At 41.1% G+C, this 12,912-nt stretch overlaps 1 protein-coding gene across 1 annotated transcript; it reads left to right on the top strand.

Moving 5' to 3' along the window:
* The first annotated feature begins 1,008 nt into the window (after positions 1-1,008).
* On the top strand, positions 1,009-11,468 carry rergl (RERG/RAS-like). Its single transcript, XM_018092465.2, has 4 exons — positions 1,009-1,305; positions 2,637-2,690; positions 5,325-5,401; positions 10,425-11,468. Exons 1-4 carry the CDS (start codon positions 1,158-1,160, stop codon positions 10,851-10,853), a joined length of 708 nt encoding a protein of 235 aa, XP_017947954.1. The 5' UTR covers positions 1,009-1,157; the 3' UTR covers positions 10,854-11,468.
* The last annotated feature ends 1,444 nt before the right edge of the window (positions 11,469-12,912 follow it).

Genomic DNA, 12,912 nt, shown 5'->3' with positions numbered 1-12,912 from the left:
GTGTAAAATTAAACAAAAGTAATTGTGCATTTTTAGGCCCTCATTTTTAACTCTGGCATCAAAGGGTCCCAGTGTTTTATGTAAAAACTAGGGTCAGATTATTCAATTTAGGGACAAAACTGGCTAATTTAGAAGACAGGGTCGCACTGGGCTGGTGGGATCCCTGCCAGCATTCCCCCGACCTGCATATCTTTTTCTCCCAAAGCGCCTAAGGTGAGAATGAAGTATGCGTGTTCAGGAGAGGGGGTTGGGCAGGCAGAGACCCTTGCGGCGCTCTCGCCCTGCCCGACCGCTTCTGCCCCGAAGCGTTAAATTTACGCGCTCGGGGAAGGACGTCGGGTGGGGGCCCTTCAAGGGGGGTTAGAGAGGGCCCTCGGGGGGGAGGCTATGGGCGCGGGCCCCGGTGGGCCCTCCACACCCCAGTCTGACCCTGTGTGGCTGTGTGTTATTCATCTCACATACACATACTCTGGGTGGCTGTGTAGTCCTGAGTTATAATGATTGGTTTGGTCTGAATTGCTGTTTTAAGGATTGTTTTTCACACTTCATTCCAGTGCATTACATGCGGTTTATGAGTGACCAGGCTGTTGGAAGATGTGTGCCATTTTTAGTTTAGTGGCTTACCTGCATAGCTTGGTTTGTGGTCCTCTGTTATAATGATTGCCTTGGTTTGGGATCGCTGTCCCAAGGTTTGAATTTATTTTCTTTTTCTCTAATATTTGAAAGAAATCCTCATTTTGCAAAAAAGTACATGCCCTTAAAAGTACATGTGGTGTAGAATCCTAAGCAAACTGTTGTACCAAAAATAAGTTTAACCTACGACTGCATTTCCCTGTTGTGCTACAGCAATATTACACAGTCACTGCATGTGTGGGAAATACCAATATGTAGCATCCAAGTATTTATAACATTGTTACTATTTTCTAAAACAATGCACATACGCATACATCGTCATATTTTAATATGATAAAATAGTAACAGAAAAGTCATCTATAAATAGTTTCATCCTTTCCTTGTTATGTTTACAGGACCCCATTCTTTCAAAATAATGGTACATTCCATTGAAATGCCTTTGCTGCTGCTGCTAAGCGTAGGCTCATTCCCAGCCAGTGCTTGAGAAGGGCACATCCTGCTCTACTGTGAGGTCTGATCTGCAAATGGTGCTAAAAATCCCTCTGCGGAGATCTGTCAGCCTCAGTCCTGAGCATCACTCCTCTGCAGCTCCAGCAGAGATGACTGGACCCACAACACTGAAAATGGAAGCAAATATACTTGTCCTTGGTGCAGATGGTGTAGGGAAATCAGGTGAGGATGTAAATATGTTCAAATATATAAAGAGTTATGGCATGTCTTGCTGTGTACATATCTAAACCCCTAAAGGGAGACCTTTTGTTTTCCGAAAAAAGTTAGCAAAAATACAAACTCAAATTTGTGACCTTTTTCTGTGTTTATTCTGTGTTTATTTGCATGCATTTGTCTTTAATTTAGTGTGTACAAAAATAGCCAACATTGCTCTGTTGTGATGATGTGCATTTACAGGCTGTCAGAAGATGCTGGGTATTGTAGTTTTAAGATACACTAGTGCAGCGTTTCTCAAACTGTGGGTCGAGACCCCTTTGGGGGTCAAACGACCCTTTCACAGGGGTCACCTGTGACCATCGGAAAACACATATTTCCGATGGTCTTAGGAATAATTTTATGGTTGGGGGTCACCAAAACATGAGCAACTGTATTAATGGGTCGCGGCATTAGGAAGGTTGAGAACCACTGCACAAGTGGATCACATGTTGACAAGCAATCCCTATGCTTTTTTAAGTGCTGTTTAATACATTTCCCTGTATGTATTTTGTGCAAAGCACAGTGTGCCTCCTGTTAGTTGCTGTTCCCTTCCCATCAGGTTTTCTGTTCATTAGAATATTGGTACTAATAATTATTTAAACAGGACAGGTGGCTGCACCACTATAGAGAGTTAGTTAACATATGTTCGCTTGTTAACCTCTAAATGTGGTAGCTGGACTGGAAATGACCAAAGGAGAATTACCAGCCTTGAACCCACCATAGGCTGTCAGGGGATACTTGGAGCTGTAGTTCAGTGACAACAGAAGGGATGCGATTTAAAGGAGAAGGAAACGCAAAGTCATTTGGAGATGCCAAAATGTTAGGCACCCCAAGTGACTTTAATCGCCTACCTTTTACCCCGGGCTGGTGCCCCTATTCGGAGAGAACAGCACTAGCCCGGGGTAGCTGCAGCGCTTCCTCCTTCCTACTCTGCTAGCGTGCGCATGCGCAGTAGAGTGAAAAGCTGAACTTTAACAGAGAAGTCGGCTTTTCACTCTACTGCGCATGCACCTGTCATTTAGTCGTTGTAAAACGAAGCCGGAAGGAGGAAGCGCTCGCTACAGGTACCTCGGGCTGGTGCTGTTTTCTCCTGACAGGGGCACCAGCCTGGGGTACAAGGTAAGCGATTAAAGTCACTTGGGGGTGCCTAACATTTTGGCACCCCCAAGTGACTTAGCCTTTCCTTCTCCTTTAACCACTAGACTAGAGAAGAGTGGGGAATTGTACTCCACTCTTGTTTATTCACCATATAGTCTGTTTTTCTATATGTTGGTAACATTTATTGTGTTTATTTTCAGCACTAACTGTACGATTTCTGACAAGACGTTTTATTGGAGAGTATGGGGAGCTTGGTAAGTATTCACTTGTTATTGTAATCTTTACTATGTACATTCATTTTATGTACTAACGGGAGAATCCATCCAATTACCCCCCAATAAAAAAATTGTACTTGTAATTGCTATTAAAAGCAATATAGGTCTGTCACTTGCTATTTCCTGCGCTGCTGGTCCTACATACTTGTAGTATTGAAACAATGTAGCAAAAATCAGCTCTGCTTCAGCCAAAACTCTATTTCCCACAATGCTGTGCATACTTCTCTGTTGTGCCTTCTACACAGGTCTGTGAGCATGCAAGGAACCAGTGGGTTTAAGGCATCATTGGCCTTACTGTCTGGAAGTGGGCAGGAAGTGAGTATGGGGCTCTGTGCAGCCAGAACCTGCTGGTGCTCCCTAACTTGTGTGTCTTAGTAATATGAAAGTTAGGGGATGGCTCAGAGAGGGATGTCTATGTGCCAAATGCCTCAAGCGCCTCATGAATGAAGTGCTGCAAAATGGAGGCAGTGCTGTATTCTTGGAGCAATTAGTTTTGGAGCATAGAGACCTGCAGAAATTTTCCTATATGCTGAGCGCTTAGTGTAAAATAATATACACACCATTCTGCACTGTAGCCTTTCTCAGGAAATATATAATTTTGGGGGTGCAATCTAGTTACTTTAAACTTCATATTATTTCTATTATTACTACACAAGTAACAAATACATATGCAACACTATATACCTATACACAGCATTTTTATAGCAGAGTGGGAGGCTACACTGACTTTTGTATATATCACATAATGATTAACTTCCCTTAAATTAGCAGTAATCCCCTGACTATTCTATTATATTGAATTTACATAGCAACAACCTTATTATGCTGCACAGTGGTGTGCCAGGGGCTAAAAGCAACCCCAGTTACCCTACTGATAGATGTTGAGGGCCCTTCTTAAGAGTGGGAGAGGCAGATATTTACAGGAATTAGAAAAGTAACAAAAGGAATAGCTAACAGCTTGTTCCAGTGATACCATATGTTAAAGCTTGTGCATTTTTTATTGAATCTGAGATATGAGGGTTCTAAATATTTATTGTAAAAAGCAACCAACATTTAAATCGGAAATACTCTCCATTTATAAAAAGTGATCCATTTGTTGTTCCAGATATACTGTATAAGGTAACTTATAGAAGAGTATTTATAAATGAGTGAACGTTCACCACTTGATATATACACTTCTAAAAATCCTGTAGGAATGAATAGAAAGTGGGTGAATTTTTCTGTGGTGAGTTGTAATTTCACACTTTGATTAATCTGGCCCATATAGTGTGGCTGGAGCATGTTTTTAACTTCTACACATTTGTAGTTATTTAGTACAAATAAGTGGATATTATCATATTGGCAGGTTATTCAGTACCTGAACAGAAACTTTTATATTGCTTACTTTTACTGAGGAAAAGCTTATAGGCACTTATTATAAAATCAGTTTCTTTCTAACTGCTATGGATACGGTTGTTATTGCAGTCTGTGGATTATGTCTTGGGTAGAGTAAATGGCAGCTACTGCCCATGTGGCAATGGGTCTCAAAAATAACGTTAACTTTGATATTAAGTGAAATACTGTATATGCCATATATTTGTTATTAAAACATGAAATAAGACATTAGGACATACATACATACTTTATGGCATAATAGCCTCTATTAAAATCGTCCTAAGGTGCTAGAGCTTTAATGAAAATGGCACATATGGCTTTTTGGTGGACAAGATTTTTAGTAGCAAGACTATGCCTAATGGCAAGAGCCAAAACAGGTAACAGACGTGGTTAGCAACTTGTATGCTAATTTTTGCTGTCATTTACTATGAATGATGAAAAGCTACTTATTCGTTAAGTATTTTTTAATTATTTCCTCCTAAAATCAAAGGCACCTTGAGCACTGGATGAGGCTTGCAAACACATATCTCAGAAGAGCGTATATAACATAGGAGAAGATTGTAGTTGTCATAAACACTGCTATGCACATAGGTATTCAAGAATATTTGCAGTATGTTGCCCAAAACTGCTGTTTCCCATGGTACTGTTTCCTAATAGAAATCCTTTAGGAAACAGTGGCTTTACTGACAATTTGTTATTTGAAGTTTTCTATCCAAGAAAACAACCTTAATTTTTTCTGATGGATTAACACATTATATACCTGCTATGCCTTTGGTCCATCTTGCGGTAATTAAGATGCTTCTGGACAACAACTCTTAGAGATTCTGGGACTTATGGGTTATCAACATCTCTAAGGCCACAATCTGGGGTATCCCTGAAAATTCTGTTTCCATAGGTGCTATTTCCCAGACACAGTGTGACTTTGCGTGAGCACCTCATTTATCTACAGTGCAGATATTGAATTTTCTACACATTGTCTGGGAGACATCAGTAATGTTATTACTGAGCGTACTGTATCCGTTCTTCCCCACATACGACGATAATATCATAATATCACTATATTTAGATGTATATCCTCATTACAAGAAAATGCCTAATTCATTTAGATACCAAAGGATAATATAATTTGTCTACAGCATGTTTTGCAGACTTGTATGAAGCAGATCCCCAGAACATATTGTATATCCTATTGGCACTATATAGATGTATAATAACAGGAATCTTTTTTTTTAATTGCAGAATCTATATATAGTCACAATGTCTGTGTGGATGGAAAGGAAGTGATATTTAATATCTGGGACTTTCCATATGCAAAGGTGAGGCTTTTGATACATCAAACTTTTTTATCAAACTTTTAAAGAAAAGGGCCCTCAGTTTAATTTACTGCTGCTGGATGTTGTGGTACAGAAAAAATGGGTTCTTTTATCTTTAACACACACACATATTCCCTGTAACACATTGCAACTAATCAAATGTTTGCTTTTATTATTGTTACTGTATGAGGTTTATGGCTCACATCATGGGCGTCCACAGAAGGGGGCAAGAGGGGGCACTTGCCCCCCCCTGGAAAAGTAGCAAAAAAAACCTTACTTTCTGCACTGTCTCCTCAAGCCCGTTTTTGCTGTGCTCCGATTGGATCTTTCTTCTTGTGGATTCTCCAATCAGAGCACAGCTTCCTTGACAGACAGTAAAATTGACCAATCAGAGCACAGATGCACACAGGGATCGGGAGATTTTGCAAACTGGAAACAAATGAAGACTGAAAAGAAGAATCTGCAGCTGTAACTTTACCTGAGAACCAACTCTCAACTTTTGCTGCAGATTTCATCCCACAGGCACTATACACAGGTACTATACACAGGCACTATACACAGGTACTATACACAGGTACTATACACAGGCACTATACACAGGTACTATACCCAGGTACTATACCCAGGCACTATACCCAGGTACTATACCCAGGTACTATACCCAGGTACTATACCCAGGCACTATACCCAGGCACTATACCCAGGCACTATACCCAGGCACTATACCCAGGTACTATACCCAGGTACTATACCCAGGCACTATACCCAGGCACTATACCCAGGCACTATACCCAGGCACTATACCCAGGCACTATACGCAGGCACTATACCCAGGCACTATACGCAGGCACTATACGCAGGTACTATACCCAGGCACTATACCCAGGCACTATACCCAGGCACTATACACAGGTACTATACCCAGGTACTATACCCAGGTACTATACCCAGGCACTATACGCAGGCACTATAAACAGGTACTATACCCAGGTACTATACACAGGCACTATACACAGGTACTATACCCAGGTACTATACACAGACACTATAAACAGGTACTATACCCAGGTACTATACACAGGCACTATACACAGGTACTATACCCAGGTACTATACCCAGGTACTATACACAGGCACTATACACAGGTACTATACCCAGGTACTATACACAGGCCTCTGTTCTGCCTCTATACAGATTTCAAATGGGGGCCAAAAATATTGCTCTGTGAGGCTACAATTTTATTATTATTATAATTTTGTATTACTTATTTTTCCAAGTAGTCCCCTTAACTATTCATATTCCCATCTCTTGTTTAAACCACTACCTGGTTGCTAGGGTAAATAAGACCCTAGCAACCAGATAGCTGCTGAAATACCAAATGGAGAGCTGCTGAACAAAAAGCTAAATAACTGAAAAACCATTAAAAATAAAAGTGAATTTGAATGCGAACTAGCCCTGATCACAAACACAAATGTTTGCAGATCCCCTCACAGAAATGCGCGTATAAATACTTTAACATACTAAACATTTTAGGGTAAAAACAAAAAAGCCCCCCCCGCACTTTTGTACAGTATCCCTGGGAGTCAGTGGGAACGGCAAGAGGTAGTTGGGAGGTTAACTTTTTACGCCAGCAGCGAATCCACTAAGTGTCACATTAGCTGTAGGTCAGTCTGTGTATGGGCCATCTTTAGCCTCCCCTAGTATCATCCTGCAAAAAAAAAATATATATTTATATATATATATATATATATATATATATTTGTCTGTTGCAGGATGATACTAGCTTACTTGCCCCCCCTTGGAAAATTTTCTGCGGACGCCCATGGCTCACATGGAAGATTCTCGGCTATGAGAATTTGCTCCTATGCTTGAATCAGCACTTTTTTGTGCTGGCACATGGAGGGATTTTAGCTCTGAAGTGCATGAGTATGCAGCGCTGTATATCCACAGGCCAAGATGCCTACCACATGTGGCATAAGCCTTAGACTGATGAAGGCTAATTGTTGATTGTTTAAAGGGTTCAGCAATATTTGCCCATGTTTGTTATAATGCTGGAAACCTCACCCTGGCAGTAGGCTTGCTTAGAATACACTGCAACAGCCATTTGTCCTAAACTTGTCTGGACTGAAACCCCTTTGAGATTTTCACCTAAGAGAAAAGTTAGACAATTTGTTTCAGTGTTGAAGGAAACCAAGTAACAAACAGAGGTAGATATCATCGTTTACATTCTAATACTGTATTCATTTTTACCTGTGACTGGAGCAAAAACGCTTCCTCCATTGGTTTCTTTATCATTTAAATGATGTGCAGTCAGTGGCATAACTATAGAGGGAGCAGACCCTGCGACCAATGGTCCCAAGTTATGCCACTGTGTGCTGTAGTTCTAAAGCTGCTATATGTGTGTAAAAACAGAGCATGCTCAGACTGCAGGTTATTCCCACATAGCAACCTCACAAAATACTCACCATGTGTGTTAATGAGTCTTAGGCTATAACTCCTCAACAGGTGTATTGACATGCTCATTTTTATTAGGCTTGTGGCAAATGACCCAAAGCTTAAGTGCAAGAGCACAAAGGGGCACAACAATGCACCCGTTAGTGCTCATGCAGAGAGGGTCTGCCCAAGGTACAGAGTGACGGCAGGTGCAGGCCAGCCCTGGCCTTACTCAGGCTATTGTAAGCAGGGTTTGTCACAGCTCCCTAAAGTTAGGGGGCAGGATCCCCTTCCTCATGAACACAGGCAGCGTGGTGTTTGTGGGGGTAGCTGCAGGGTGAACTTTACATCCTGCCTTCTACAACTTAAATGACTCCTATAGAGCTGACCAGTGTGCATAAGAGTGGCCTATAGTTCACATAAGTACAGAGCTCTGTACTTATTACATGCTCAAGACTGTTGTGCATGTTAGTGCTTTAGCAGCAGTGAAGGTTTAGATGTAAGAGCATGGTTGGATATGTATATGTGAGTATTTTGCATACAACATGGATATTTGTAGTCATTTGACTCCTGTTGTTTATGGCCTCCACTTTTCATTATTGAAAGAATATGTGCTCTATTTAAATGGTTAGGGCATACAGCATTCTATTTTTACAGGCCTTTTTCTCCTCCCTGCCCTTGTTAAGTAATGCAGATCATCCTATGTATCTTTTTGCCAACATTTTTATGCCAACACTGGTAAAGAAATAAACAACTCTGATATATTTAGAGCACTATAGTAATTGTAGCCTGTCATTTTTTTCCTGGAACTAATACATAGGAAGGAGACATGGTTGAAAAACTGCACTGTTACATTTACTCCCAGTGGTACTGTGTTTATTAAGTTAGTGGTTTTTCAGAGACCATGTATTTAAAATTAACTTGGAAAGTGGCAGGATTGTGTTCAGTGTTTTTTTTCCATAATGGGTTCAACAGAGGACCCAGAAAAGATCTGGCAGTGCAGTTGTCTGAAGACCTAAAAAGAGCACAGTATTGAATAGAAAGGTTTGTTGACACACCCGCCTCTGTATTCTCCCTTTATTGTAATTCAGAAGGTGCATTCAGGGACTAAGGACTTCAAAATGCAGCTTTATAGAATAAAATCTGTTTTGTTTAACAGGACACTGTGTTTTCTTCATTTTATAGTACAGGCTATGGGTAGACCTAGGTGATTGTTTCTAGTAAGGCTCAGCCTGGACTGTTCAGCTTTGGTCAGCTGGTCTTGGCCCCACTATAGATAACACCCCTATGCAACCTTATTGCAGTTGGATTATAACTTTAATAGAGGGCTAGGGGAGGTATAAGAAAATGTATTTCTCAGGCAACCAGTTAGTACTAAAAACACTGCCAAAAATTACATTCATACAGACAGTTTAAAAAACTGTGAATCCTGGGTAGTTTTTACTTCGAAAAAATCTTGTTTGCAATGGTACATTAGACATGCAACCTATTTGACATCCAATCACTATACCATTAAGATGTACTTGAATGCTGCCCATGATCTTGATCAATGTACCTGCAGCCATGATTCTGATATTTGAGCTTTATCGGCTCTAATAAGGATTCTGTATTTTCATAGCTATCTGGTATTTGAGCTTTACCAGCTACAGTAAGGATTTATTCAAGAAAAAGGGTCTCTCAACGGAATATTGGATCCTGTAGATTCTGACTCTGACAGTCAGGCAGGATACATGCAAAGACATATTGGATCACAGTAGGTTTGTCTAGACAAAAATATAGATTGCTGATGGCTCTAATAGATGTAGGGACATGGCTATAAGAAATACCTGGCATTTTTGTTTTTAGGGCTCTGGCAATAGATAGGCCCACAATGGCATAACACAGAGTTAGACAGAAAATAGGTATTCAATATATAAACTCAATATACCTGTCTATATGGCTTGTAGCCCCCATTGCATTCTAACATTTGGGAATGGCTCCCTTAGATCAGAGCGAGGTTACATATCTAAAAAAAGTATTCTATATAGGCAACTGAGGTCACATGGTTGGGGGTGCCTGTATTGGAGCTTAAAGAGAGGGTGGGTAAAAAAAGAAGGTGGAGCTGGGAGGGAGTAGGTATCCCTTTTTTTGCAGATATGAGAGGAGGCATGTTTTCCATTGCTTTGGGTTTTTTTGAGAAATTAAAGCAAAGTAAAAATGCCTCATTTATGAGCATGCAAACAAGACAAAGAGCCCTAATTTATGAACTTTACACATTTCCCTACGGGCTGCACTGTAAGGTTAAGCCCTGCAATTCTAGAATTGATATACAGTTTAGGGAGTGCCAGGGGCCACAAGCTGCAGCACAATAGCAATGCACTACACACCTTACTCTGGATTTTAATCGGGGGTTAGTTTCAAAGTGCTGTCATTGCCCCCTACATGCATGGACTGTAAAGTTGCCAAAAACTCTGGCACATATGATAAATGTCTTTGCTGGGCACTGCTGCTAATCTGCAAAAATTAGCACAGATGAACATTAAAGCTGTGCATCATTCATCTTACTGAGTGAAACTGCAAATTAAATTTTTGCTGGCCTCTTTTTCTTCCAAGGATCCAACTGAGGAGAGCTGTGCTGAGGAAGAAAAGCGCATGCAGTGGGCCGATGGCTATGTCCTTGTGTATAGTATTTGTGACAGAGCCAGTTTCAATGTTATGTGCCAAACAATCCAGCTCATCAAAACAGCAAAAGACTGCTTAGGAGCAGAGAAACTTCCTATTGTCATTGTGGGGAACAAACGGGATCTGCATCACCTACGGGCTGTGTCTAGTGAAGAGGGCAGGCTTTTAGCTCTCTCTATGGACTGTGACTTTTATGAAGTTTCAGCAGCAGAAGCATACCATGGGGTCCTTATGGTTTTCCATGGGTTAGTGGACAAGATTCGAGAATCCAAGCTGGTCACAAAGAAGGGAACGGGAATACGTGGCATTGTGAAGAGCATGTCTGCTGTGTTCGCTAGAAGAAGAACAGATTCTCTCTGATGCCTCTTATACATGACATGAGTTCAAACCCTCGGGTCATATTTGCCTTTATTAACAAAACTGTGCCTATATATTGAGTTTGAGTCATTGTTTGTTCTATCAGTATTTATAGAGCTGTATTGTTGAATATAATCAGCTTCATATTCAGTGGATGTTTACTGTAGAACAACAGCTGTCACTGAGAGATAAGCTAATGTAGCGTGTCAAAACAATCACCAGTTTAAAATGTTTCTGCATCAAGGGCCAATTTGTAACATTCGCTAATATATATTGTGTCTAAACACTGATGGGCAAAGAAATCACTTAAAAGGAACCCCTGTTGGTAGTACTACTTGAGAGACAGGAATGCTGCACATAATAGCCTGGCTCCGTCAGCAAGGCACTATTGAAAGCCAACAGCTTTTGCTGGAAATTAGAACTATATAAACGTATTAGATGCCACAGGATATGACACTATCTCAAACCAGAAGAGGATAGCACCTGGATATTTTACACTAGTGTCCACAAACCCAACACTTGCTTTCCTGAATTGTTTTTTACACCTTTAGTTTGTGCATTTTGGGAACAAGCTATATGTGGAGTATTAAATGATTATATTAAAATATATCAAATTAATTTTAGAATGCAGATTTTGGTTTTCTGCAAGATCAGAATCAAATTATTTTCTTATAAAGGGGAAATATAATAAAAATGACTTGCCAGACAACTACACTGTGGGCATCCTAGGTCAGGTACAGCACTGACGCTCACACGTCAGCTCACTTGGATTTGGCACCCCCTCTCCTGGTCACCTACAGTCTCTTGCTTCTAAACGCACTCTTGAATTCTCTTCTGATCTATCAGTCATTTTGGATGATCACAACCCATCATGAAAGGGCCACAAAGTGTCTTTACAGTTTTCTTATTTTATTTAGTCTCTGAGCCTAAGAGCAAATTTAAGGCTAATGCCCCACATGGAAACTTCAGGCGATTTAGTGGTGCGGTTCACATTATTGCCGGTGGGAAGGCATTTCGGGAAGATTAGTGCCCTACGGTAGCGAAGATTTATCACAGGTGGCTTATCACCAAGTGGGGCATTAGCCTAAGGCAGCAGCATTTCTAGCCCTAATGCTGCCTGAGATGTCTTTCACAATACAGCCCCTCCCCCCCGCTTACTTGCGTCTTAATTGCTAGTGCAGAGAGTGCAATTGCACTTCTTGCACTAGAAGAGATTACAGTTCCCAGGTCACATTATCCTTTTATTTTTTGCATTAACCATGGAAACATCTAGGGCGAAGACAGATGGGGCAATTATTTGTTGCCACTTGTAAAACGTGCAACTAAAAATCGTGACATAAAATCCATTTGTGGCAACTAATCGCTGCAATTATACCTCCATATAAATACATAGAAGTCTGTGCGAGATGTACCTTGCGGTGCAAATTGTTAACGTGGTGGTTAGTTGCAGTAACTGGATTATAGCAATTGCCGAGACTAATTGCTCCGTCTGTCATTGCCCTAAGGGCTCTGGCACACGGGGAGATTAGTCACCCGCGACAAAACTCCCTGTTCGCGGGCGACTAATCTCCCCGAGTTGCCTTCCCCTGCCATCCCACCGGCGACAATGCAAGTCGCCGGTGGGATGGCACACGCGGCGGCGCGATTTCGGGAGATCGCCGAAAAAGACTCGCGAGGCTTTTTCGGCGATTTGCGCAAAATCGCGCAGCCGCTTGTGCCATCCCACCGGCGACTTAAATCTCCCCGTGTGCCACAGCCCTTAGGGTGAACTAGTGCTAGTAGCCCAGTGTGTCTTCACCTTTAACAATTACAAAACAACTTTTTCTGTCACTGAAATAATGCAGGCAGAATCAGTCCATGAATATTTTTATCAACAGTTAAGGAAGGCTATCCACAGTTACAGTACATTTTAGCTAAATTAAAGGGATATTATCACATTATTAGAAGTACAATTAAGCCTTTGCCAATACAATATTCTGGGTATGCAACTTCTTTAAATTTTCATGGATACAGCCCCTGTACATTCAGGCCTGAGTCAGTAAGGAGCAGATGACGTTGGTTT

Source organism: Xenopus tropicalis, chromosome 3, assembly GCF_000004195.4.
Source record: "Xenopus tropicalis strain Nigerian chromosome 3, UCB_Xtro_10.0, whole genome shotgun sequence".
NCBI lineage: Eukaryota > Metazoa > Chordata > Amphibia > Anura > Pipidae > Xenopus > Xenopus tropicalis.
Note: the sequence above shows the minus strand (reverse complement) of the source record. Positions and strands in the feature narration are given on the sequence as shown.

Bases quoted from the DNA above. Each gene is read 5' to 3' on its own strand.
- rergl (XM_018092465.2), top strand. From the start codon at position 1,158: ATGGTGCTAAAAATCCCTCTGCGGAGATCTGTCAGCCTCAGTCCTGAG. The intron at 2,691-5,324 runs GTAAGTATTCAC...TTTTAATTGCAG, and splicing joins TGGAGAGTATGGGGAGCTTG to AATCTATATATAGTCACAAT. The intron at 5,402-10,424 runs GTGAGGCTTTTG...TTTTCTTCCAAG, and splicing joins GGGACTTTCCATATGCAAAG to GATCCAACTGAGGAGAGCTG.